This window comes from Acinonyx jubatus, chromosome D2 (assembly GCF_027475565.1).
Source record: "Acinonyx jubatus isolate Ajub_Pintada_27869175 chromosome D2, VMU_Ajub_asm_v1.0, whole genome shotgun sequence".
Classification (NCBI taxonomy): Eukaryota; Metazoa; Chordata; class Mammalia; order Carnivora; family Felidae; genus Acinonyx; species Acinonyx jubatus.
In genome coordinates, this window is record NC_069393.1 from 29028196 (window position 1) to 29056135 (window position 27940).

A 27940-nucleotide genomic window follows, 5' to 3' on the forward strand; every position below is an offset into this window, starting at 1 on the left:
GTGCGTGAAAGGATCTTGCAAACTCCACCAATCTAATATATACACTGAAGGGACACCACAGAAAAACAAGTTATTTATCAGGTCGGGGGTTGGGGGAAATCTGACTAGTGTTTACTAACTTTTGTGGTTCCTTCCAGTTGGTTGGACTCCTCAGGCGTTGTAAGCGGTCAATTCACTACTCGCAACCAGCGGGAGCACCACAAGCTCCAGCCCTACCGCGTGGGCCGTGGCGTCTCTGGGACTTTCTGCTTCCGCAGGAAATGCTTTGCTTCCGGAAGTGACGAAAGTGGGTGGGCTAAATGGGTAGTACTGTCTCTTCCTCTCCACGCGGTGGAACTGACTGGTCGGCCTCAGTTGCTTGTGCTGAAAGATGCCGGGGAAACTCCTTAGTGACGTGGATTTGGACTCAGACACGGCCATGGAAAAACTGGAGACACCGCGAAAGCAGAATGCGAAGGTGCCATCGGGGGCTGAGGGTGCTAGGGTGCTGAGAGGAGTGGGGTACAGGATGGGCGGGGGTCCGGCTAAGGAGCCCGTGGCGCACACGCGGACCCGGCGCGTCCAGAGCCCGGCCTTGGGGCGCCGGGGAGCTGTGCCGGCGACGGGCGCAGGCGGACCGGAGCTGGGGTGAGCACCGCTCCCATGTGGTTCTGGAGTCTGGGCGCCCCGCACCTGGTGTGCAGTAAGATGTTCACGGTTGGGCCCCACGTTGCTAGCTCAGGTTCAGACCTGACCGGGTTTGAGCGTGCGCGGAGGGAATTGTCAGTCCTGGTAGAGACTGAAGCTTTAGCCTAGACTAGCCACACCTCAAACCCACCTGCACACGTGGGCGGCGTGAGCAGTGACATTTTAGTAGTTCCGGAAATACAGTTTGTTTTTCGGTAAGCAACCTTTAGAAGATGAAGTAATTCAGTTCGGCTTAAGGTCTATTGACCAGATTTCCCGTGGAAATGTAACGTGTTGTGGTGCTAACGGCACACCGTATTTTTGATAGAGGCCAGCAGTGTGTAGTGGTCTTAAGTTACCTTGATACCTGTCTGCCTCTTTACTGTTACTTCCTTAGCGATTTCACTTGTGATTGGGTGTCTGTTCTGAAATAAGGTCAGTCAGTGAGAACAAACATTGTCCCTGAATTTGTATCCTACATGATTTAGAATTTTCTTTCCTTGGCTGTTTATGGGCCTTTTTGATGGGGAGCTTTTACAACAGCAATATTTTGGCGTTGTAGGCAGCCGAGGGAGCACAGACTTGTCCCCACAGGTGGGGAGGAAGTGGTCCTGGTTTGCCTGCTCAGCGTCAGTGAAGGTATTCAGTTGTGGGATGGTCAAGTGAAGAGGGACGCGGCCAAACTCCATTACATTCCAAGAGAGGCCACTGAGTTAGGAAATCCTCTTACTTAGTGGAGCGAAGGGATGAAAGAACTGAAATCTTGTGGGGAGACCAGATTATTTTTCAGATGTCTGAAAGATGATCATGTGGGAAAGATCACCCTCATCTGTGATTTGAGAGTGGAGGCGGGGCCTGAAGTTTCCGGGAGGCTGATTTCAGCTAAATGTTCTAGTCTTCATATTTCTGTGATTGGCCTTTCAGAAAGGTTTTAACAGAGGCTAAGCACCTGTCTATTTGATTTCAGTAATATTAAGTAATTAACTTTCAGGAATAGGAAAAGTTGGAAAAGGTCACACATTTCAGGTAGGAGCTGTGGTCTGATTTGGCTTTGAGGTTTCACCCATTCCATTTCCTAGTAACTTATGCTTTTTTTTCCTCTTTAAATTAGATCATCTTTTTTTTCTTATCGCGTGATGATTGTGGGGTGATAGATTGTGGGATTTTATAGCTTTTTGGTTCATAAAGTGTCTCTATAAATTCATTTGCACTTGTCACATAGCCAAGACAGATATTATGAATTCTAGCAGAGAAAGAAATCTGCTTAATATTGTCCATCTGTGGACATATGTGGCCTTATTGCTCTATTAGAATTAAATTAAACTGTACTTGATCACTTTCTGTAGTTGTACCTCTTGACGACTCTTGGAGCATCCCATAAGAAACCCCAAATCCCTTATGAAAACTTGAGTTTACAACTTGTTCAACCAGCGTAAATTAAATAGTTGCCAAGAGGCATTCTCTTCTGAGCTCATGAAGTCATTGATATACAATGTACTTATTTCCATATAACTAAGAAATGGTACTAAAAAGCATAGTGTTTTGTCTTATTGAAAGGAGAAGGTACAGACGTTGAAAAATGCCCCAAAATTGTGTTCTTCATAATTACATGATCTTGAAATAATCGAGAAATGATGCATCATACAAGTGTATACATGCTTTGCTCAGTAGTTTGTATTTTTTAATTTCTTAGAAGGGTAAAAAAGAGAAGCCAAAGTCTAATAAGACTGAAGAGGCAACAGAAGTAAAGGAAGAAACTATTTCCCCCAAAGCCAAAAAAATTAAAAAGAAAGCCGAGTCTTCTGAGATTGACATGAATTCTCCTAAATCCAAAAAGGCAAAAAAGAAAGAGGAGCCATCTCAGGATGACATTATTTCTCCTAAAACCAAAAGTGTGAAGAAACCAAAGGAGTCCTTTGAAAAGAAAGTTGTTTCTCCTAAAACCAAAAAAGTAATGAAAAGTGAGGAGCCTTCTGAAGAAGAAATAGGTGCTCCTAAGCCGAAGAAGATGAAAAAAGAAAAGGAAATGAATGGAGACATTGGAGAGAAAAGCCCCAAACTGAAGAATGGATTCCCTCATTCTGGACCTGTCTCTAACTCCAGTGAAGAAAGTAACAGTGAATTAGAGCAGGTAAAGTTGCATTTTCATATGTAGAGCGTATCTTTCATTGTGGTTTCAGATAAATAAGTAGGTAATTGCTACCTAGAGGCAACAGAAGCAGGAGAAAATTTGATGTGTTGACACTTTATGAGGGGTCCCTTGAGCTGCATGCTGCCTGCATTCAGGGTAAGACTTCATCTTAAAAATAGCTTAAAGTTAGAATGTTTCCTTTGCAAAGAAACAGGCCTATTTAAGTTTAGGGAATGTCTTCTCTCCACGTCTGCTTATTTGCAAGTCAGAAATTAAAAGGAGAGATTATAGTTATGCAGATAGTTATTCCCTCTGAGGGGTTTCACCAAAAAATCTTAATTAGTAGAGCTACTGAAAAATATTTTGTTTGATTTTGCATAAGTTTTTGTTTGGCCATTAACTCAAGTTGAACCCGATGATTGGATGTCCACTTGGAAGTAGTTCTGTTACCTTTCAGAAACTCAGTCATCAAAGAAATCCTAATTCTAATAATTTTCTGTTTGCCATAGGTCATAATCAACATTTAAATTTTTTTTCTTTGGTTCATATCCAGGTGCCCCTCAAAATAAATAGGTAAATAAATAAATTTTTTTCCTGATTATAAATAAGTGATTTACAGAATTAGGAAAATATAGAAATTTGGGGCACCTGGATGGCATCTGACTTTGGCTCAGGTTCTGATCTTAATGGTTTGTAGGTTTGAGCCCCAGGTCAGACTCTGTGCTGACGGTTCAGAGCCTGGAGCCTGTTTCTGATTCTGTGTCTCCCTCTCCTGCTGCCCCTTCCCCCCTTGCTGTCTCTCTTTCAAAATAATAAAAAACATAAAAACATTTTGTTTGCTAAAAACAAAAAGTTCCCTAGAATTTCAGCATTCATTAATTCAGTAAATATTAAATACTCATTAGGTATAGAGGTAACCTGTTGTTGAATGCTGTTTCTTTACAGTACTTTATATATATATATATAACTTTATATATATATATATAACTTTATATATATATATAACTTTTTATATATATATAACTATTTTTTATCAGATTAGGATTGTACTATATGCAATCTTGTCTCCTGCCTTTCCACTTTTATTTAAACATTATATTCTATTTTTTTAATGTTTACTTTTTGAGAAAAAGAAAAGACAGAGCATGAGCGGGGGAGGGGCAGAGAGAGAGGGAGACACAGAATCCAAAGCAGGCTCGAGGCTCTGAGCTATCAGCACACAGCCTGATGGGGGCTTGAACCCGTGAACCACGAGATCATGACCTTAGCCGAAGTCGGCGCTTAACCGACTGAGCCACCCAGGCACCCCTAAATAATAAATATTTTCATTGGTTCCATAATCCATTATATAAATGTTTAGAAAATCACTTAATTCCTGTATTGAGCATTTAAATTTTTTACTATCAAATAATGCCACAGTGACCACTTTGTCGTAAATGTTTGTTTCTTATTTTCTGTGAATATATGTGAAAGATGTGGCTATGCAAAAGGGTTAATGACCTGTTCAGCAGTATAGTAGTCCCCCCTCATCTGATGTTTTTCTTTCTGGGGTTTCAATTGCCCCCTGTCTACCACGTTCAAGGGTAAATGATTCTCCTCCTGACACATTGTCAGAAGGACAGTAGTAGCCTGATGCTGCATCACAATGCCTACGTCATTCACCTCACTTCATGTCATCACATAGGCATTTTATCAATCCTGTATCATCACAAGAAGTATGAGTGCAGTACAGGAAGATATTTAGAGAGAGACCACATTTGCATAATTTTTATCATGATCTATTATAATTGTTCCAGTTTATTATTAGTTATTGTCATTAGTTTGTTACTGTGCCTAATTTATAAGTTAAACTTTATCTTGGGTATGTGTGCATAGTAGAAAACAGTATATTTAAGGTTCTGTACTATTCAGGTATCCACTAGGGGTCTCCCCTGTGGATAATGGAGGACTCCTATATATTGGTATGGGATGGCAACAGAATAGTTCTTAGTTGAGACTGAATCTGCCTTTACTAGCCACACATAGTATATCTACAGTATATATTTGCATTTTCCTTTTGTTAGTGTTTTATAGATGATTATGATTTCCTTTTTGGATCTTAATTTACCTACCAAAGTTTCTCTGTCTTTGTGGTTGATTTAGAAGAGATGTTTTCGAATAGGTTCTTTTGTTTCTTTCTCAGAAGGCGTCTCTGTGACTACCTGTGGGATTAAAGTTACTGATTTCTTTCTGTGGCCCTTTACTTGATAGGAAATACCTGTGGAACAAAAAGAAGGAGCTTTCTCTAATTTTCCCATATCTGAAGAGACCATTAAACTTCTCAAAGGTAATATTTTGGAACTATTGTATAATGTTACTGTATATTATTTGGAAGCACTCCACTATTTTTGTTGAGATGAAGGACAATATGTGGAACCACATAATAACTTAGATCTGTATATATAGTATAGGACCATACTGGTGATGGCTTTGCTGTCTCTTAAATAGGTGATTAAATTTTATTCAAACCAATGTGTGTATTCAGAAGTGTGAGGACTGATTGTTCTGGTACAAATAAATGGTTCATGCCATTTATTCGTTCGTATTTTCTTTGTTATTCTCTCCCGCTTCATGAGGCATCTCTTCATAATACCAACTTGACTCAGAACTCAGCCTAGCGGTGTGCCTCTGAACAAACTAGGTAGTCACATGTGTGGGTAGGTGTTTTCTGCATCAGGTGTGGCATAGTCTGGACTGCAAATCCAGATTTGGGGCTTCTGTTGACCTATGGATGAGATTACATGACAAGTAACTAAATTCTAAAAAAAAATGTTTGCTATAATTTGGTACTTTAATTTTTTTTTTTTATTTTTTAGAGAGTGCAAGAGTAGGGGAGGGACGCAGAGGGAGAGAGAGAGAGAGACAGTCTCAAGCAGGCTCCATGCTAAGCACGGAGCCTGATGTGGGGCTCAATCCCAGGACACTGGGATCGTGACCTGAGCCAAAATCAAGTTGGACGCTCAACCAGCTGAGCCACCCAGGCACCCCTAATTTGGTACTTTAAAGTTTGTTGATATTTTTCAGTCAAGCAGATTCTTCACTACCAGAATACATTGGAGCCTGACTTTGTAGATATTGACAAGAAAGTAGAATTCTTTAATTCTCTAGGACCAGAAACATGGCTGGGATTTTAAGAACTGCAATGTCAGGTAACATGGTAAATTTGTTCACAGGCCGTGGGGTGACCTTTCTGTTTCCGATACAAGCAAAGACATTTCACCATGTCTATAGTGGAAAGGACTTAATTGCACAGGCACGGACAGGAACCGGGAAGACCTTCTCCTTTGCCATCCCTTTGATTGAGAAACTTCAGGGAGAACTACAAGACCGGAAAAGAGGCCGTGCCCCTCGGGTAACTATCTTTAACACAGACCTCAGGGGCTCCAACTCTGTAGTATAGTTTTTTACTGGGTTCTCCTTAAAGTGTTTTTTCCTTTTCCTTTCCTTTCCTTTTTTTTTTTTTTTTTTTTTTTTTTGGTATCTTGAGATCTTTATTTGAAGCTAAAGCAGGATTATTCTCTTAAGATTGTTGGCCACAAACCTGTGTATTTAAATATTGTAATCTGCCCCATGGTTGTGACTGCCTGTATTATTAATGCTGTTTGTGTTCCCTTCAAACTATTAGATGCCCCTGCAGCTCACAGGTTTGATCAAGTGTCTGACCATTTTTGCCTAGATGGAGAAAGCAGTTTTAAGTAGAAATGCATGAGTAGAAGGAGGGGTACTCAAAGAGGTGAAGAGGCCAAGCTTCCTTGTCAGGCTGGTGCTCATCAGGTTCATTTCTGGAGAAACTGGCATTTGACAAACCTTAACCTCACTGAAATGCCAATGTGGTCATCATGGTTATGGGTTCTTGTGCTTGACTTTCTGGCCCTGCCCCATTTGTTTACTGGCCTTCCAGTGTCCATACTCACCCCTCATTAATTCATTGTTTATTGCTGTAAACAAATGCAGCATTAAACAAATGAATTATTCCCGCACTTGGAGTTATTCCAGCCTACACGTAGTGGATGTTCAGTAAATATCTGTTGGATGAATGTATCTGATGAATTAGTGAACATTGTTCTTAAGTCACACTTGCTTCATGCTGTTACCCTACTTAAGGATCTGTAGTAGTTTCACGTTTTATGTCTTGTTGGGTCAAACTCCGACTGCTCTGGGATTCAAAGCCCCTCACCATGTTGGTCCTGCCTTAACTTGTCTTTGTTCTACTTTAAGTTTACTGTAATGTAGACGTTCAGTCGACAGGTTTTGGAGCCCAGCGGTTTGAATTTAAATCCAGGCTTTGCTTCTTAGCCTTTTGGTTCAAAATCTTGTGTGTGTTTACTATAGGTACAGTTGTCAGGTAGGTCAGTAACTTGTGAGAATTACAGAAGAATGTGTAGTAAGTGTGTAGTAGAGCCTGAGACAGTAAAAACTCAAAGATTAGCTAATGTTGTTATCCTCAGTGGTGTTACTCCTTGCTCGAGTTGTTGCTTTTCCTGGAATGGTTTTTTTAAGTAGTAACAGCTCCATGAAACTCCCCACTTCCTCCAGCCTACTCTGGGCAGCCCTCCGGAGCACCACATGTTTGGGCATCTACTTCTCTTCTGATTGGTAGGATCACAAACTTTTCTTCTGAGTAGATTTGTCAGGGACTGTATTACATTTATGATCCTTCCCCACACGAAACTATGTTGCAAAGCACATAATAGATGTTTTGAAAATACTTGGTAGGATGAGTTGAACCTTCTGATGAATTTCAAATTTGTTAAGAAACAAGTACTTCACAATACTTTGAATTCAATGATTAGTTTTTCCTTTTCAGGTACTGGTTCTTGCACCCACAAGGGAGTTGGCCAATCAAGTAAGCAGAGACTTCAGTGACATCACAAGAAAGCTGGCAGTGGCTTGTTTTTATGGTGGAACTCCCTATGGAGGTCAAAGTAAGTAAATCGAAAAGTGAGGGAAGGAAAATGTCAACCATTGTTGGGTGCCCTGGTAGGCTTTCTCTGATCTTGACATCTGTCTTTACCTGGTTTAGTCATTTATAGTAGTTTTCTTTTGTCATCATTCTTTTTAAAAAAGTTTTTTTTAATGTTTGTTTGTTTTTGAGACAGAGAGAGACAGAGTGTGAGTAGGGGAGGGGCAGAGAGAGAGGCAGATACAGCACCAGGCTCCAGGCTCTGAGCTGTCAGCATAGAGCCCAGTGCGGGACTCGTACTCACCAGCCATGAGATCATGACCTGAGCTGAAGTTGGACACTCAACCAACACCACCCAGGCGCCCCTCTTTCGTCATTACTGTTTAAAGATGATCAAGAACATCGTCCTGCATAATGATGCGTAAAATCCTGTATATAGTTCTTTGGAGTTTTGTGTTATTTGCCTATGTTTATCTAAAGGAGGCTACAAAGGTATCTTACTGAACCCAAGAGGATAGAGTCCAGGGGCTCTTAGAACTAGAAGGTCATGATTCAGAGTTACTCTTTTTATCTGTCAAAGAGGATGGATCTGGCTGCTTTGGGGCCTTTGTTTCTTTCTTGCTGTAGGCGGGCCTTCCTCTGAGCCCAGGGGCCAAATGTTACAGGCCCCTATTGTAGGATTCCATTACTTACCAGTTCAAGACCTGGAAGCTTTATTAGGTAGAGCAGATAATATAATTCAGGAAGGGATTTAAGACATTAAAAATGTTAGTATTGGCATGAAATGCTTGTGACTATTTCTTTCCAGCTTTGATTGAGTGAACTAGGCTTTGGCATCAGAAAAGTGTACGTTTGAATTTAGACTCTGCTCACAGTGTGATTTGAAGTTCAGGGTGCTTGATTTTTCTTTTCGTTTGCTTGTGTGAAAAAATAAGTTTAGTGAATTCACCCTGCAGGGGTGTTATGAGGATTGAATTGGAGAATGTAGAGTGCCTGGTGAGACCCCTAGACTGCAAGAGCAGTTGAGTAAAAAATTGTATTATTAACCACCTCACCTCATTATACTGAATTCCATTTTCTTGAACATCTCTGTGCCTTCTGGGAATACTTACCCTTCTACCCTGTCTCATTCTTTCTATACCTGATTACCCTACTGTGTATACAGTTCTTTCTTCCTTTTTTTTTTTTTTTAATTATTTTAAAATTTACATCCAAGTTAGCATATAGTGCAACAATGATTTCAGGAGTAGATTCCTTAATGCCCCTTACCCATTTAGCCCTTCCCCCCTCCCACAACCCCTCCAGCAACCCTCTGTTTGTCCTCTATGTTTAAGAATCTCTTATGTTTTGTTTTTATATTATTTTTGCTTCCCTTCCCTTAGTTTGTCTATTTTGTATCTTAAATTCCTCATATGAGTAAAGTCATATGATGTTTGTCTTTCTCTGACTAATTTTGCTTAACATAGTAACCTCTAGTTCCATCGACATAGTTGCAAATGGCAAGATTTCATTCTTTCTGATTGCTGAGTAATACTCCATTGTATATATATACCGCATCTTTATCCATTCATCCGTCGATGGACATTTGGGCTCTTTCCATACTTTGGCTATTGTTGATAGTGCTGCTATAAACATCGGGGTGCATGTGCCCCTTCAAAACAGCATACCTGTATCCCTTGGATAAATACCTACTAGCGCAATTGCTGGGTCCTAGGGTAGTTCTATTTTTAATTTTTTGAGGAAGCTCCATACTGTTCCAGAGTGGCTGCACCAGCTTGTATTCCCACCAGCAATGCAAAAGAGATCCTCTTTCTCCGTATCCTCGCCAGCATCTGTTGTTACCTGAGTTGTTTATGTTAGTCATTCTGACAGAAGTGAGGTGATAATCTCATTGTGGTTTTGATTTATATGTCCCTGACGATGATGTTGAGCATTTTTTTCATGTGTTGCTTGGCCATCTGGATGTCTTCTTTGGAGAAGTGTCTATTCATGTCTTTTGCCCATTTCTTCACTGGATTATTTGTATTTTGGGTGTTGAGTTTGCTAAGTTCTTTATAGATTTTGGATACTAACCCTTTATCTGATATGTCATTTGCAAATATCTTCTCCAGTTCCATCGGTTGTCTTTTAGTTTTGCTGATTGTTTCCTTTGCTGTGCAGAAGTTTTTTATTTTGATGAGGTCCCAAGAGTTCATTTTTGCTTTTGTTTCCCTTGCCTCTGGAGACGTGTTAAGAAGTTGCTGCGGTCAAGGTCAAAGAGGTTTTTGCCTGCTTTCTCCTCGAGAATTTTGATGGCTTCCTGTCTTACATTTAAGTTTTTCCCATTTTGAGTTTATTTTCGTGTATGGTGTAAGAAAGTAGTCCAGGTTCATTTTTCTGCATGTCGCTGTTCAGTTTTCCCAGCACCATTTGCTGAAGAGACTGTCTTTACTCCATTGGATACTCTTTCCCGCTTTGTCAAAGATTAGTTGGCCATAAGTTTGTGGGTCCATTTCTGGGTTCTCTGTTCTGTTCCATTGATCTGAGTGTCTGTTCTTGTGCCCATACCGTACCGTCTTGATGATTACAGCTTTGTAATGCAGCTTGAAGTCTGCGATTGTGATGCCTCCAGCTTCGGTTTTCTCTTTCAGGATTGCTTTGGCTATGCGGGTCTTTTCTGGTTCCATACAAATTTTAGGATTGTTTATTCTAGCTCTGTGAAGAATGCTGGGTTATTTTGATAGAGATTGCTTGTATTTCTTTAAGATTCTCATTCTAGAGGCACCGGGTGGTTCAGTCACTTGGGTGACCAACTCTTGATTTCAGCTCAGGTCGTGATCTCATGGTTTGTGGGATTGAGCCCCATGTTGGGCTCTGCTCTGAGAGCGTGGAGCCTACTTGAGATTCTCTCTGCTCCTCCCCCACTCGTGCTCGCTTGCTCTTTCTTTCTCTCTCTCTCTCTCTCTCTCTCTCTCCCTCTCCCCCCCCCCCTTTCTCCCTCCCTGTCTCCTTCAAAATAAATAAACTTAAACAAAAAAAAGATTCTCATTCTCAGTTTGTCTGTGAAACCTTGACACTTTGTGTTACCAAGGAAGTCCTTCTTTCCTGGTGCTTCCATCTCCCACTGGTGCATTTTTCTGGACTGTCACTTCTTATCTGTTCTTCCCACTAGATTAAGGAGTGCCTTGAGTATCTTTATCTTTGATACTTAGCATATTACCTTGTATTGTAGTTAACATTTTAGAATAAAAATATATTTAATTGGTACCTGAGACTAACAAAAGGATTTAAAACCTAGTATATCTTATTGATGTTTTTTATAGTTGAACGCATGCGGAATGGGATTGATATCCTGGTTGGGACCCCAGGTCGTATCAAAGACCACCTGCAGAATGGCAAGCTAGATCTCACCAAACTTAAGCATGTTGTCCTGGATGAAGTTGACCAGATGTTAGATATGGGGTTTGCTGATCAAGTGGAAGAGATTTTAAGTGTGGCATACAAGAAAGGTAAGCTCCAAATTCAAGGAAGTGATAAAAGGATTACAGGAAGGGTGGTGATTAAGTGGTCTTCTAAGAGTTAAATGAAGCCTTAAATTGGGGGATGATTTATTTTATTTAGGAAACTTAAAAAAAAAAAAACAAACCACGATTTATCACATAATAATGGGGAAAGTAAAAGATAAAAGAAGAAAATTTGATACTCTGCCAGCTTGGCGTGTTTTGCTTTTGGTCTGTTTCTTCCTGACTTTGTACTATTGTTGCATATGTGTGTGTGTTAATTATAATCTTATCATGCATATAAAAATTTGGCATTACACTCCATGAAGAGGTTTTGCCATGATTTAATTCCATCTGTGTATTTTGATTTTTAGATAATACAAATAATTCTGCCTATAGACATTTGTATGCACATAGCTTCCTTCACGCCTCAGTATTTGGAATTTATTTTTTAGGGTAGATGTCCAGAAATGAAGTTACTGAGTTGAACGTTATAAATAGTTCATGTTTCTCGATGTACATTGTCAAGTTGCTCTCCAAAAGGGCTCTACTTATTTACCCCACCATTTGAAATACTGTATGAAAATGCAGTGTTATTCAAAGAGCAAACTAAAAAAGGGGGGCTGGGGTGGGGCTAGGGAAGTTTTTTAGTACCTGACCTCAAAGAATGAATAGACTGGAATTCTAAACTCAAAATACTCAGGAAATGCTAGAGAGTAGAGACGAATATAGAATCTAATCTGTGTTGGTGTTTATTGTAGGTTATTTACTTAGTGATCTAAACGAGGTGGTTACTGGTCTTGATGAACAGGTGTTTTCCAGGTGACAGGTCTCATAATGGACAGATTTCCTTCGTGGTTCATAAAGGCCAGGGTCAGAAAGCAAAATAATTTTAAAGTATTTTTGGTATTTCATGTCTCCTTTACATAAATTACATAGGAAGTATTTCTTTGCCCATTAGGAATCTTTGTGTCTTTCATTTCTGTGTCATCAGTGCCTGGCTTGGCCTCAGGCGGTTGCTGTTGCATGTTGATTGGGGAAGAACTGGGTGAGGTGGAGTACTGTGTAGGCTTATTTGGGTTATTCATACTGACTTTTTTTCCTCCCAAAGATTCGGAAGACAATCCCCAAACATTGCTTTTTTCTGCAACCTGCCCTCATTGGGTATATAACGTTGCTAAGAAATACATGAGATCTACATATGAACAGGTGGACCTCATTGGTAAAAAGACTCAGAAAACGGCAATAACTGTGGAGGTAAATGATTTATTCAGTTAGAATTTTGTATATCATTTTTTCCCTGTCTGATAATATTAAGACTGGAAAATACAAACTGTTTTTCCAGATAAATACTAAATTCATGTGAGGATCCAAGTAAAGATCTATTTCTGTTTGCGTTGTGTGTGGTTATCTGTGTTCTCTAAGTTTCATTATCTGGTACTCTGATTTCAAAATCTTTCGGAATCTATCTGTCTGAATTTTGTAAATAGAAAGAAATTACACTAGAATTGATTGACTTTTTTTTTTTTTAAGATTATGTTTTTAAGTTGTCTCTACACAAAATGTGGGGCTTAAACGCACAATCCCAAGAGTTGCATGCTCTACCAATTGAGCCAGCTAGGTGCCCCAACACCTAGAATTTAAACACTCAAGGGCAGCAGAGATATCTAGTACTTTGTTTTGTAGCTGTTTTCATTTTAGGGCCCAGCACCTAGAATTCCTTTCACCCAAGGAATAGACATGCACGCTAACTGACTAATCGCAGTTTTAAGTGGATGAAAGGACAAAAAAAATACTGAAATTTTTCTCTGGTCAATTCCTTGGTTTCCTGTAGGAATCAAGGGAATGGCATTTCTTCTTTTGTTTTCCTGGTTAGTTCAGAAAACAGAGGAACCAGATGCTCTTTGGAGAAAGGGGAATGGCTCCCTGTGTTAATGAGTTTGGGTTTTTTTCTCTACACAGTGGTGGCGGCAGTCTGCTCTAGTCCATATTAAACAATTGCTTCTAGCACCGCTAGTGTTGAGCAGGTGATTTCCGGTTCCAGGTGGGCTTTACTAAGTAGATCTTTTTTCCACTCCTATAAGCACCTGGCTATCAAGTGCCACTGGACTCAGAGGGCAGCAGTTATTGGGGATGTGATCCGAGTATATAGTGGTTTTCACGGGCGCACTATCATCTTCTGCGAGACCAAGAAAGAAGCCCAGGAGTTGTCACAGAATGTGTCCATAAAGCAGGTTGGTTCTTCCCCCTTTTTCCTGTAGGGAGGAAGCATCTTTCAACTGATAGACCCCATTAACATTTTAGAGTTCACGTGATCTGACAGTCTCCTCTCACAGATGAGGAAACAGTGTCTCAAACCCAAGGTTACACTGACAAAGTAGGTTTGATCAGTCTGTGTAGTGTTTTTTACCTAGTAAATATAGCTGGACACAGTTGATCTAACGACCAAGGAGTAGAAAAAATTTGAGGCTTGTCCGTGTAAGGCATATGTTTTTCCCTTTACGTTATTTTCAGCAGAACTATCACCAAAATCCGAATGTCCTTACAGGCCTGGTTTGTTGTGTTAAAAGTAGCTGGATTGTTGGATCTGGTGTTCTTATGCCAGTTTATTTCTTTGGCAGGATGCCCAGTCATTACATGGAGATATTCCTCAGAAGCAGAGAGAAATCACTCTGAAAGGTTTTAGAAATGGTGATTTTGGAGTTTTGGTTGCAACCAATGTTGCTGCTCGTGGGTTAGACATCCCTGAGGTTGATCTGGTTGTACAGAGTTCTCCACCAAAGGTAAGTGTTCTGTACTACAGTTTTGTTTTGTTTTGTTTTGGTTTTTGGGGGGAGAGGATACTAAAACAAATTGGAAGTTGTATGGTCTAGTTTCATGTGGTTAGTAATAGCTGTCTCTTTTGAGTGCTAGGAAGCTGTGGTGATTTTTAAAACAAACCTCTTCTGAGGTCCTTCTCTCAGAACTGATAGTTGAGTGGAAATGTGGTCAGTGGCCAGAGGCTGGAAAGATTGTTTCTTGTTGAAGGGAATTTTGGTTGGCTCATGCAGGTAGTGCAGTTATGAATTGGGCTTTGAAGATGGGTAGGACTCTGGCGGGGTGAGGGTAGCATAAACCCATGAACTACAGGATAAAGAAGGGAAAAAAGACCTGTGATTAATAGCCTCTGTGGGTGATGAGAACCTCTTAGGGAGGGGGCCGAAGCATCAGGTTATGTGGTATGAACAGTGCTTCCTGTAAGTAAAAGTTGGTCTGAAGGAGCCTGCTCTGCTCCCATCACTTCAAATGTGAGGACCCCCACAAATTGGCAGATTCCTCAGGATTAAAGGTTGTTTTACAATGATAGAAGAAATACCTGATTACTGTGAAGTCACCAGTTCTTACAAAAGAAGTCTGATTAGTGTGTGACATACATGTTGTTTAAGGGAGCCTGTAGAACTGTGCTGTCCAATTTGATGGCCACAGCTATGTGTAGCTGTTCAGCACTGGAAACAGTCTGAATTGACATGTGTGTTCTAAATGTAATATACACATTGGGGTTTTGTTTATATTTTAAACTTTCTATTATGTACTCTGGATTTTGAAGACATACAAAAAAAGAATAAAATATCTCAATGATCTGTTTTTTTATGTGGACAGTATATTGAAGTGATATAACTTTTAGATATATTGAGTTAAAGAAGATATATCATTAAGTGTTTTTTTTTATAGCTTTTTAGTGGGTTACTACAGAGTTGAAGATTGAAATTACTTACGTGGTTCTGTAGTACAGTACTATTTAGACGATGCTTTTTTCAGATTTGCCCATAGGATAGGAGCTGCTATTCTAGAGATTTGTTTAAAAATGGTCACAGTTCTTTACTTTAAATTGAAGTGCTAAAGAACCGCACACTCTGGGTGTAGATTAAAACCACCACACTTGCCTCTGCATAGACCACTCAGGTCTTTGTCTCTTTTTGTTCAGTGTCACTCATGTCTCTTACTTCAATAGGATGTGGAGTCCTACATTCATCGTTCTGGAAGGACGGGCAGAGCTGGAAGGACGGGGATTTGCATCTGCTTTTATCAGCACAAGGAAGAATATCAGTTAGCACAAGTGGAGCAAAAAGCGGTAAAACTATGTTCTTAGCTTTTTATTCAGCAAATGTTGAATTCTAAAGTCAGTCTTTGTTTTTTGTTATTCGATTTTTATTAATTTTAAGTTTTTATTTCTAGCATGTTGCCATAACTGAAAGCTTATTAGGTACATGTTGTTTTATACATTGTATTATAACATAAAGCCCATTTTGAATGAAATAAGTTTGCATTTGAAAGCAGTGGTTTTGTTTTTATATTTACAATTACATGGGTTATTTTTATGTTTGAAAGGCAGTTTTCAGACAATGATAACATGAACACACCCCAAATATTTAAGCATAGATTAGGGGGTTATAGGAATTACTTAAAAACCAAAAGGATAAATTTAAAATGGAGAGAGGAGACTGGTTTTTGTGACAGATTAATCTCTCCCCATATCCAGACTTCTGGAGGAGAGGAGCACTTTACAGTGCAGAAAGCAAGCACTCCCCGGCCAGGGTGATTGTCATTAACAGCAGTGATTAGCATATGCCTTGAGAATGATGTGATGAGACAGCATTCATCTCTGGTTTTCTTCCCCCAAATCCATAATCTCAGTCTTGAGCATGCAAAGAACCCGAGGCAGCCTCACAGTGAGGGACAGAATTCTATAAAATACTTTGCCAGCACTCCTTAAAACGATCAAGGTCATGAAAAATCAGGAAAGGCAGAAACTGCCAGAGATCAGAGGAGACTAAGAACATATGATCACTGAATGTAATGTGTCACTGGAACAGAATAAGGGTATTTGGAGAAAAACTAGTGAAATTCGAATAAACTCTGGAATTCAGTTAATAGTAATGCTGCAGTGTTGGTTTCTTGCCTGTGGCAAATGTACCATAGTACTAATAATAGGAAAATTCGGTGCATAGTGTACAGAACTCTGGGTACTATATTTGCAACTTTTCTGTAAGCCTAAAACCATTCTAAAATTAAAAGTTTATCTTTTAAATGTGTAATAAGTATGTTTGGTAATATAAAAAATTAGAGAATTTAATCTCAGTGAAAACAATTGATGGCCATATTGTATATTAAACTATGGTTCTTTTTCTTGTAGGGAATTAAATTTAAACGAATAGGTGTTCCTTCTGCAACGGAGATAATAAAAGCTTCCAGCAAAGATGCCATCAGGTATGTTTCCTACCCACTGTTACGTCTGTTGTACTGCTTGTTCCATTTACTGCCTAGCTTTGTGCAGAAATGAGATTTGGCTTTCGGATTTATGTATTGACAACTTACAACCTATTTGTTATAAAAATAGACTGTGCTTAAGTAAAATTTTACAAAACAAAAGTCCTAATTTGTATTTATCCCTACCCAATCCTGTTCACCAGAAGAAACCATTATTAATAGTTTGGTTTGTCTTGGGCATTTTAAGGAACCGTATCTTAGATACAGTATGGGCACTTACCGTGTAGAGATTGATTAGATTGGGTCACAAGATTATACTTCACATCATCATCAATCTAGTTCCTCAACTGGTGGGAATGAATTGATTATTTCTTTAAGTTACTCCGAGATGGTGAGGATTAGATTAACTAACAGTGTTTGTCACTGGAGGTGCTACTGGCATTGGGGGCAAGAGAATCATTTCGTGGGATTGTGCTACAAATTGATGGATAGTTAGTTGTTTAGCATCTCTGGCTATGCGGTGTATGCTGGGGGGCGAGTGGGGTTGGCATTACGAAAACCAGAAGGTCCTGACTATTTTCCAAATGTTTCCAAATGGTGGCCTACATTCTCTGCTTAAGAGAACCACTGAATCTGGGGGCGCCTGGGTGACTCGGTTGGGTGTCCGACTTCAGCTCAGGTCATTAGAGCCCTGTGTTGTGCTCTGTGCTGACAGCTCAGAGCCTGGAGCCGGCTTCAGATTCTGTGTCTCCTTCTCTCTCTCTCTCTACACTTCCCCCACTCACACTCTCTCTCTTCTTCAAAAATAAATAAACTTAAAAAAAAAAAAAAAAACCACTGAATCTGAGGGGCACCTGGGTGTCTTAGTCGGTTGAGCATCTGACTTCAGCTCAGATCATGATCTCATGGTTCGTGGGTTCAAGCCCTGCATCAGGTTCTATGCCAACAGTGCAGAGCCTGCTTGAGATTCTTGCTCTTTCCTCTGTCTCCTGCTCCTGCTTTCTTTCTCTCCTTTGACCTTCCCCTGCTCCTGTTTTTTTTTCGCTCTCAGAATAAAGAAAACTTAAAAACAATTTTTTTTTCAGAGTTTAGAGTATGTGCACTCTGTCTCTCAAATAAGTAAACATTTTTTGTAAATAGAAGTCTGTGATCAAAGGAAATGCTTTGTGTTACCATATTAATTAATGGCTCAGGAAAGTTCTCCAAATGAAAATAATTTAACTCAGTAATTTTCAAATTTTTTTTTAGCATGGCATACTTTCAGTATTCTGTAGACAGGGTTCCCTATGACACTACTTCAGGAAATTTGGGATTAGATGGCCAGGAAGGAGAAAAGAGGACAAGCTGGTGGTGTATGTAAGATGTCCTGTAAAGGGGCAGTCTTGCTGAAAGAGGCTGCCTCGGGTGGCCTTGTTCATTTGTGTCCTTCTGAAGATGTGACATTTATTATCACCAAGATAATAGTGATTCTCTAACAAGTGTGTAGTCTCATTAAAAAGTCCTTATCATTTTTAACCTGATTTAGAAGTCTTTTTTCCTTTTTATTGCAGAATGGAGGGGCCTCTTTGTGGCTCAATTGGTTGAGCATCTAACTCATGATTTCTGCTCAGGTCGTGATCCCAGGGTCCTGGGATTGAGCCCCACATCGGGCTCCATGCTGAGTGTGGAGCTTGTTTAAGATTCTTCTCTCTCCCTCTGTTCCTCTACGCTGCTTGGGTGCGTGCACGCTCCTTCTCCCTCTCTAAAACTAAAAAAAAAAAGTTAAAAAAGGCACCTGGGTGGCTCAGTTGGTTGAGTGTCCGACTTTGGCTCAGGTCACGAACTCGTGGTTTGTGAGTTCGAGCCTCATGTCAGGCTCTGTGCTGATAGCTCAGAGCCTGGAGCCTGCTTCTGATTCTGTGTCTCCCTCTCTCTCTGCCCCTCCCCCGCTCATGCTCTGTCTCTCTCTGTCTCTCTCTCTCTGTCAAAAATAAATATTAAAAAAATAATAATTAAAAAAAAGAATGGAGATAGCTATAGTATTTTTTGATCCGTAAAGTAGCATATGCTTATTATCGTAAGAAATGTTCAGGGGCACCTGGGTGGCTCAGTCAGTTAAGCATTGGACTTTGGCTCAGGTCACGATCTCACGGTTCATGGGTTTGAGCCCCATATTGGGCTCTGCACTAACAGTGAGGAGCCGGCTTGGAATTTTCTCTCCCCCTTTTTCTCTGCCCCTCCCCCACTCATGCTTTCTATGAAAATAAATAAATAAATTTAAAAAAGAAAAGAAATGTTCAACATCTTTAATATCACTTTCAGTAGCAGCATGGAGTTCCATTATATCTGTCTCATGGTTTATTTAACCAGTCCCATTTTCTTACATGTTTTGTACCCTTTAAAAAAATTTTTTTTAATGTTTAGTTTTGTGAAATAGAGAGTCCACGTGCCCAAGCAGGGGAGGGGCATAGGGATAGAGGGAGACCCAGAATCCAAAGCAGTCTCCAGGCTCAGAGCTGTCAGCATAATGCCGGATGTGGGGCTGAACTCACAAACCGTGAGATCAAGACCTAGGCCAAAGTCAGTATACTCTTTCTATATCATAAATAACACTGTGGTGATGAACATCTTGATATTTGTTCTGTTATTTCCTTGGGATAAAACTTTGTTTAATTAATTTTAGAGAGCATGCGAGCAGGGGAGAGAGGGAGAGAGAATCTTAAGCAGGCTCCATGCTCAGCGCAGAGCCTGACACAGGGCTTGAAATCATGACCTAAGCAGAAATCAAGACTCGGATGCTTAACCAAGTGAGCCACCCAGGTGCCCCAGAATGAAACTTTCTTTAATTTGATAGTAAAATCAAATTAGATGTAATCAAAGGGATGGCTTTCTTTCTTTTATCTTTTAATTAATTTATCTCTTTTGAGAGAGGAACAGGGAGTATAAGCAGGGGAGGGGCAAGGAGAGAGAGAATCCCAAGCAGGCTCCACAATGTCAGTGCAGAGCCCGACATGGGGCTTGATCTCACAAACTGAGATTATTATCTGACCCGAAATCAAGAGTTGGATGCTTAACTGACTGAGCCACCCAGGCACCCTAAGGAATGGATTTATTTTTACAGAAATGTGGTGATTATACATATACATTGCATCAAAGTGATGTTAGATATATAAAAGATGTGGTTTGGAAGTTACTGATTTATCTTGAGATGCTGTTGTCTTGAAAATGAAATATGTCCGCTCTTTCCTTTCTCCTAACAAATATACTCAATCACACCATAGGCTTTTGGATTCTGTGCCTCCCACTGCCATTGGTCACTTCAAGCAGTCAGCTGAGAAACTGATAGAGGAGAAGGGAGCCGTGGAAGCCTTAGCAGCAGCACTGGCCCATATTTCAGGTGCCACGTCAGTAGACCAGCGCTCTTTGATCAACTCAGATGCGGTAAGGCTTCCTGTTGAACTCTGACACTTGGGGTAATTTTGAGTTTGAGCAGGATTTAAAAGGGTTCAGTTAGACTTCCCAATTGTTTTAACTTTTGTATGAAGGTAGGTAGATATATATATATATATATATATATATATATATATAAACAAATCCCATGGAGAAAGAAAGTAGATTACTCATTTCCACTGTCTCAGTTGGGGGCAATGACGTTGACTGCTAATGGGCATGTGATTTATTTTTTGCGTAATAAAACATTTTGGAATTTTAGTTAGTGGTGATGGTTGAAACCTTGTGAATATACTGAAAACCCGTGAATTGTATACTTTAAAATGGTGTACGATATGGTATGTGAATTGTATGTCAGTTTTTTTAATCCTCCAAAGAAAACCTCAACCACTTAAAGACATAAAAGCATATGATACATTTGGTCAGTATACCTAGAAACTTAAGGCATATGCATTTTTTCCTTTTTTTTTTTTTTAATTGAAATTTTTGAGACAATTGTAGGTTTACATGTAGTTTTAAGAGGTAACATGGAGAAATTCCTTTGTACACTTTGTCCAATTTCCCTCAGTGGTATCATTTTGCAAAACTATAATGTCACAACTGGGGTACTAACATTGGCACAAACCGTCAGTCTTGTCAGAGTTCCCAGTCTTACTTGTACTAATTTATGTGATTGTGTTGGGAGAGTGGTGTATGCTTTTAGGAGGAACTTTTCCAGAAATAGTTTAGAAACATGAGGGCAATTTTTTTTATCAGTTAGATTTGTTTTTGAGACTAATTTTGTTCCCCTTTTTTCTCTAAGGGCTTTGTGACCATGATCTTACGATGCTCGATTGAAATGCCAAACATTAGTTATGCTTGGAAAGAACTTAAAGAACAGCTGGGCGAAGAAATTGATTCCAAAGTGAAGGGAATGGTTTTTCTCAAAGGAAAGCAGGTAAATAATGTTGTGACCCTGCTTTGGTTCAGTAGCTTAATGTGGACAATAAAACACCAAATGTGGGCTTCTCCCTGTTGTGTGGGGATGGTGCATCTTTTTGCTCTGTATATAGTCTTCGCTAGGCGATGTCATCCCTGACCCTCAGTTGCCACTTAGTGATGGACAACTACCTCATCTGGTATCTTTAGCCTGAACTATCTGCGTGCAGTGCCGGACATGAAGTCCCAGCTGCTTCCCTGACATTTCTACTCAGATGGGGTTATTAAACAACATAAAATTATTCAAAATTGAATTCAGAATCTTTAATTCAAACCTAAAATTTTAATTAAAAAAAATTTTTTTTAATGTTTGTTTATTTTTGAGAGATAGAGACACAGAGTGTGAGCAGGTGAGGGGCAGAGAGAGAGGGAGACACAGAATCTGAAGCAGGCTCCCGGCCCCAAGCTGTCAGCACAGAGCCCGAGGCGGGGCTCGAACTCACAAACTGTGAGATCACGACCTGAGTGAAGTTGGACGCTTAACCAACTGCGTCACCCAGGCGCCCCGAAAACTAAATTTTTAAATCTTGCCTTCCAAACCTGGTGTTCTTTCTTCTGAGTCTTGCTGTCAGTTAATGGTAGACCAGCACAACAGTTCTCAAACTGTTTGGTCTCATGACCCTTTTACATTCTTAATGAATGGTGAGAGTACCAAAAAGCTTTTGTTTGTGTGGGTTGTATCTATTAGTGTTTACTGTGTTAGAAATGAAAACTGGAATTCGAAAACCAAAGAATACCGTTCCATTTGCCATCAGAGCTGTGGTAGCATCACGGGTAAATGGTGTCCGGGAAACTCCGCTGTGTGCTTATGAGAGCGTGAGAGTGGAAAGGACACATATTTTAGTATTAGGAAAATTGTTTTGACTTTGAACCTCCGCAAAAGATCTCAGGTTTCCCGGGGGGCGTAGACTGTACTTTGTAAACCACTTGCTTACAGAACCAGATCTGGTTTATCATCACCTCGCTGCATGTCTGTGTTTACCTCCTTAAGGAACTTAAGTATGGGTTATGGTCTCAGCTTTCACATGGCGGATGAGTCTTCACGAGCAGGCTCCTGCTCCCCTTACTGCCTCCTCACTGCTAGTACCTCCACTCTAGCAGTGCCAAGTACACCTTGCTTTCTGTCATTCTAAGTGGCTCAACCCGGTGTTCATAGTATTTTTTTTTCCTCCACGTTATTTATGGTGTGGCTTAACCTTGAGTCTCCCTGTGAAGCTTTCCCTGGCCATACAGTAGAGTTGGGGGCACCATATCCATACTTCAGGGTTTTTAGGGCGTGCCTTTATTCAGGCAAATTTTATCTTGCTGGGCTTGCTTATTGACTGAGAGCCTTGAAGCCTATGATGTACTCAAGGGCAAAAACGATTTTTTAGTTATCTTTATACTTCAGTGAGTGGCTGGTGTTAAATACGTAATAATTTTGTGAATGATGATCCCCACAAGTGGCAAAATCCATCAGTACCTGATGCGACCTGTGGTTATGGTTGGGTGAGTTGTTGGGTGGAAGTGGGGTGTTCCTCATAAAATGTTGCAGTTAAAGATAGCTAGGGAAGAGGAGTGCCTGTGTCCGTTGCAGGGGTGGTTCTAACTACATTTGTGGAAACCAAGAAATAGGATCTCCTTAACTGCAGGTGATGGCACTGCTATGGTCCTATAAAGTGTTTATTTTTGTATTTTTAATATATATTTTTAAGTTTACTTATTTTTAGAGACAGAAGGAGAGAGCAGGGGAGGGCCAGAGAGAGAGGGAGAGAGAAAATCCCAAGCAGACTCCACGCTGTCAGCCCAGAGTCCAGTGCGGGGGTCAATCCCATGAACTGTGAGGTCGTGACCTGAGCTGGAATCAAAAGGTGGACTCTCAACCAACTGAGGCACCCAGGAGCCTGTATTTTTTTGTTTAAAAAGAAATGTTTATTTTATGAGAGAAAGCATGCGTGCGTGCAGGGCTGGGGGGGAAGGGAGGGAGAGAGGGAGAGGGGGAGGGAGAGGGGGAGAGAGAGAGAGAGAGAGAGAGCGAGAGAGAGAGAGAGAGAGAGAGAGAGAGAATGAATCCTAAGCAGGCATCATGCTGTCATCACAGAGGCCGGAACTCAGAAACCTGTGACATTGTGCTCTCAGCTGAAATCCAGAGTCAGGCACTTAACCAACTGAGCCACCCAGGTGCCCCAAAAATGCTATAAAAACCTTTTTATTAGAGCAAGGTGAATTGTGAAAACCTAGAAAATTAACAATGGAAAATCATTTAGTTTTCTACTTTTAGTTAGGTCATCCTGAATAGTAGACACTTTTTCTTACAGAAAGCAGTGTATTTTAATGTAGACCATTGGTTTGGGGGCCATACTGAACGGATGTTTAAAACCTGCTCTATTGCCCAGCTGGGGGCCTTTGACTTAGCCTCTCCAAACCTGTTTCTTCAGCTCTAAAATGTAGCTAATAGCTACTTGAGGAATTAGCAGTATGATAGCCAAGAATGATCTCTAGCCAGTTCTAAATCATTTTGACTCCCTTTTTAAAGTATCCTTGGGTTTTTGCTGTTGTGCTTTTGGGAGGTATGATATGCGTTGGCATTGGTTGAAAGTCCCATCTAAAATTCATACCTGGAGGGTTTTTTTGGTTTTGTTTTTGAATATAATTTTGAATATTATATGGTATTTTGGAGCACAGTGACAATTGTGGTGAAAGGCTGAATTAACTTGGCATTTGTTTTGATTTCCAGGGGGTTTGCTTTGATGTCCCTACTGCAGCAGTAACAGAAATACAGGTATTCTTTCTCTTGGATTTTGAAGTTAACATTTAAGTTATAAAACGTTCATTATTGAAAACACAGAATAATGGAAAAGGAATCAGTAGCTCTAGTCCCTTTACTAAAAGACAATTAAGAGTTAATGAAGTTTAGTATTTTTTTTCTCCTAGCCTTTTTATTCATATATTTTTCTTATTCAGCCTGTTTTCCTTCTTTCCTTTATCTATAGAGTTATGAACAGTATCTAGCTTTTTCCTCCTGTGTATGTTGTATGGGGTTTACATAGACATCTTCAATTGCTCTATCTTCATTTAGTACTGCTGAGAGATACGGGTTTGTGGTATATTTGCATGTTTTACTACCTGACAGCTGGGGATACAGACACTTAACTGACTCAGCCACCCAGGCGCCCTGAAGGTTGTATTATTTTTAACCAGTGACCTTTTATTTATTCTTATTTTTATTTTATTAAAGAAAGCTTTTTTTTGATGCTTATTTATTTTTGAGAGCGAGAAAGAGAGCAGGGAAGGGGCAGAGAGGGAGGGAGACAGAGAATTCCAAGCAGGCTTCGCGCTTGTCAGCTCACAGCCTGATGCGGGACTCGAATTCCCAAACCGCAAGAGCATGACCTGAGCTGAAATCAAGAATTGGATGCTTAACTGATTGAGCTACCCAGGTGCCCCTAACCAGTGACCTTTTAAATTTTAAACACTTAGATTATCAATCTGGCTTTTCTTTAGAGAAAGGGCAAAAATACTGTCTTTCTCATGCTTTTTAAAATCAAGTTCAATAAAAATCAGAGCAGGTAAAATAATACTATCTGTCCACAGGAGAAATGGCATGATTCACGTCGCTGGCAGCTATCTGTGGCCACGGAGCAACCAGAGCTAGAAGGACCACGGGAAGGATATCGAGGCTTCAGGGGACAGCGGGAAGGCAGTCGAGGCTTCAGGGGACAGCGAGAAGGAAACAGAAGCTTCAGGGGACAACGGGAAGGAAATCGAAGCTTCAGAGGACAGCGATCAAGAGGTGGCAACAAAAGTAACAGATTCCAAAACAAAGGCCAGAAGCGGAGTTTCAGTAAAGCATTTGGGCAGTAATTTCAAATAGAGGATTCATACGGCAACATGGAACTGAACACTGATTGTCCTATGAAGTTAAAAGCACATGTGTTTCCTTCTTGACCACTTGCCTTGTCCCCATCTCTTCCAGAGAGACAAGCTTCATGGAAATGATTTCCATCTGATGATTATCACTTGTAACTATTGCTGTTTCTGTATTAGGTTTCTCTTTTGAAAAGATGTATGAATTCGTAATATTTTTATTCTGATGCATTGTCTGTAGGTTATAAGACCAAGTCAAGCATGTATTTGCCCATACTTTTTAAGTTGAGGTGTCTCTGTATTTAAATAGTGTCCTTCCCTGAATACCTATGGGGAATGCAGCAGTCTCTGGAGAGGCACTCTGAGCAGTCGAGGCTTACCTGTAATTGGCATTCTTCAGCCACCTGCCTAACAGTGACTCACGTGGTCCTGTAACATGTCCTCTGAGAAATAGTACTGAGCAATGTTTTGAAGCAATATTTCAAAATTGCTGGGATGCAATACATTTTATGCCAGCATGTGCTCTAGATTTGAAGAACAGTGATAAATTTGATGGGAGACATTATGTAGATTAGCCATCATTATGTACATTTTGATACATTTTTAACTCTTTAGTGTAAGCTGAATTCATGCTTCAGGAATTCTTCACAGATTTTATCTATTTATGTATATATAAAGAAGTATTTTAATAAAAAACAAGTGTCTTTAAGGAATTCCAAATATATAAGGTGGCCCTGTAACTTTCTTTGTAAGTAAGGAGGCTGAATAATAGGTGCTTGATGATAATGTACTCCACTTCCTGTTGGAAGATTAACATTATTTACCAAGAAGGAATTAAGGGAGTGGGGGGCAGAGATTTGCATTGATGACAAGAGTCAGGAAATCCACTGAAAATATTTTTTTACATGTGAGAAAGAAACATTCATCTCAAGAGCAAAGAAAGGAGCAAGTGAAAATACATGAAAAGCATTCTTTTCATGGTAAACAACAGGTCATTAATGTTTCTAGAAATTGACTTCTAATGGGTAAACTGGAGTTTTAGGTAGAATGATCCAATGGTTTCTCAGAGGCCTAGTTCCTATAGTCACAGTATAGGATCTATTTCTGTTAGACTGCTATTCCATTGAAAGGTTTTAGCTGCTTAGAGACTTCCTTTTAAGATAATCTGTGTATGGTTATTTTTGGTTGTAGCTTTGAGGGAACTGACAAATTTTATATAGCCCCTGGTCAGGTAACTGTGAGTTCTCAAATATTACTTCTCTGGGAAACTTTCTGCATGGTGCAGGAGCTTAAGAGTGGCATTGTTTTCTTGCCTTAATTCCTAGAAATTCTGGACTGAGACTCTCAGGGAATAAACTCTGATAGGAGAAGTTAAAATACATGGCCTGTCTTGTTTTCATTTGATTATTTTTGAACAATTGAAGCCTTTCTAAGCCCTGGTTTCTTTTGCTCCATCAGCTCTCTTTATCTAACTGCATTTTACTCTTATCATCTTGCAGTAAGGGTTTCAGATAGCCAGCTCAACTCTTTAAATGAAATTAAAAAAAAAAAAGTTTTAACATTTATTTATTTTTGAGAGACAGAGAGCATGAGCAGGGAGGGGGCAGAGAGGGAGACACAGAATAGCAGGCTCCAGGCTCTGAGCTGTCAGCACAGAGCCTGGCACAGGGCTCGAACTCAGGGACCACAAGATTATGACCTGAGTCAAAGTCGGATGTTTAACCGACTGAGCCACCCAGGTACCCCGCCAGCTCAACTCTTTGATGCTTGAGGCAATGTGTCCTTTCTCTGTTTGGACTTCAGTTCTGTCCTTCAGTCCTAACTGGATGTCTCTGTGTTCTCAGCAATTATCTCGGCTTTTATTTCTTGATACTTGTCAATTTTACCATTTTCCTCCCATTCCTCATGGCTTCCATCAAGCCACAGGAGAAGGTGTTTGATAACAGACGACTCATGTGTCTTGTAGATTATAATTTATTAGATTTCAATTTTGCTCAAAATACTGAGCATATTTTAATAACAACCAAAGTATTTAATCAAGCAGATTCAAAGGACACAGTACCTGTCCTTTAGGGAAGAGCAGTTAAAACCTTGATGTGGATTAGCCCACAGAAAAATAATCAGGCATAAATCAAGAGTAAGGGGGAAGTTTAGTGGGAATTGCACTTGACACAATTTTATGGAAAACATGGCTGTTTTCAACAAATGAAGCTAAAGTTTCTCCTGGATCCCAGAATTCAAGCTGTATTTATAAATATATAATTCAGCTCTTTGATTTAAATGGGCTTGTTAGGCTGGGAAATGTTACAGTTTTTACTATTTTCTACAGAGAAAATATTTTCCAATGTATCAGACTCAATGAACTTTTAAAATACAATCCATTTTTACATTGGAGTTATCTGTGCAGCAGTTTCTTTACAATTGTACATAAAATGCTGTAAGTTAATGTATAAAATACTGCTTTATGCCAGAATAAAAATACTAGTATTTACTATTTAAGTTTTTGGTGGCTTTTTTCCTAAAAATGAGAATAGCATGAAATTTTTATTTTAAAAGTAATAAATTATGGGTGAAAAAATCCAAACAGAAAAAATAATAGTCACTCCATAACCTTTTTGTGAGCATCTCTTCCAACAATTTATTTACGAGATTTGAATAATTCAGCTTTGTGAATTGCTTTTTACCCTCAACGTGTGCATGCTTCTCTGTAAGTACAGATTTTACAATATTTTTTTTAACGTTTATTTATTTTGAAAGAGAGCTCACCCGTGCATGCAAGCATAATAGGGACAAGAGAGGGAGAGAGAGAATCCCAAACAGGCTCTGAACTACCAGTGCAGAGCCCAATGTGGGATTTGATCTCACAAACTATGAGATTGTGACCTGAGCTGAAATTAAGAGTCAGTCGCTTAACAGACTGAGCCACCCAAACTTTCTTTTTTTTAATGTTTGTTTATTTTTGATGGAGCATGAGGAGAGGAGGGGCAGAGAGAGAGAGAGGGAGAGACACAGAATCTGAAGCAGGCTCCAGGCTCCGAGCTGTCCGCACAGAGCCTGATGGGGGGCTTGAACTCAAGATCATGACCTGATGAGCCAAAGTTAGACACTTAACTGACTGAGCCACCCAGGTACCTCTCAGTCTTGCATTTTTGATGACTACATGGCATGTAGTATAGAATGGATATGTCAATATATATTTATTTAACCAGGACTCTGGATGGC

At 39.9% G+C, this 27940-nt stretch overlaps 1 protein-coding gene across 1 annotated transcript; it reads left to right on the top strand.

Moving 5' to 3' along the window:
* The first annotated feature begins 286 nt into the window (after nt 1–286).
* DDX21 (DExD-box helicase 21) lies at nt 287–27217 on the top strand. The gene is made up of 15 exons (XM_015063363.3): nt 287–457; nt 2360–2797; nt 5048–5123; nt 6010–6188; nt 7644–7761; nt 11042–11227; nt 12330–12475; nt 13303–13452; nt 13840–14001; nt 15210–15329; nt 16392–16465; nt 19726–19885; nt 20697–20831; nt 23589–23633; nt 24446–27217. Exons 1-15 carry the CDS (start codon nt 371–373, stop codon nt 24713–24715), a joined length of 2346 nt encoding a protein of 781 aa, XP_014918849.1. The 5' UTR covers nt 287–370; the 3' UTR covers nt 24716–27217.
* The last annotated feature ends 723 nt before the right edge of the window (nt 27218–27940 follow it).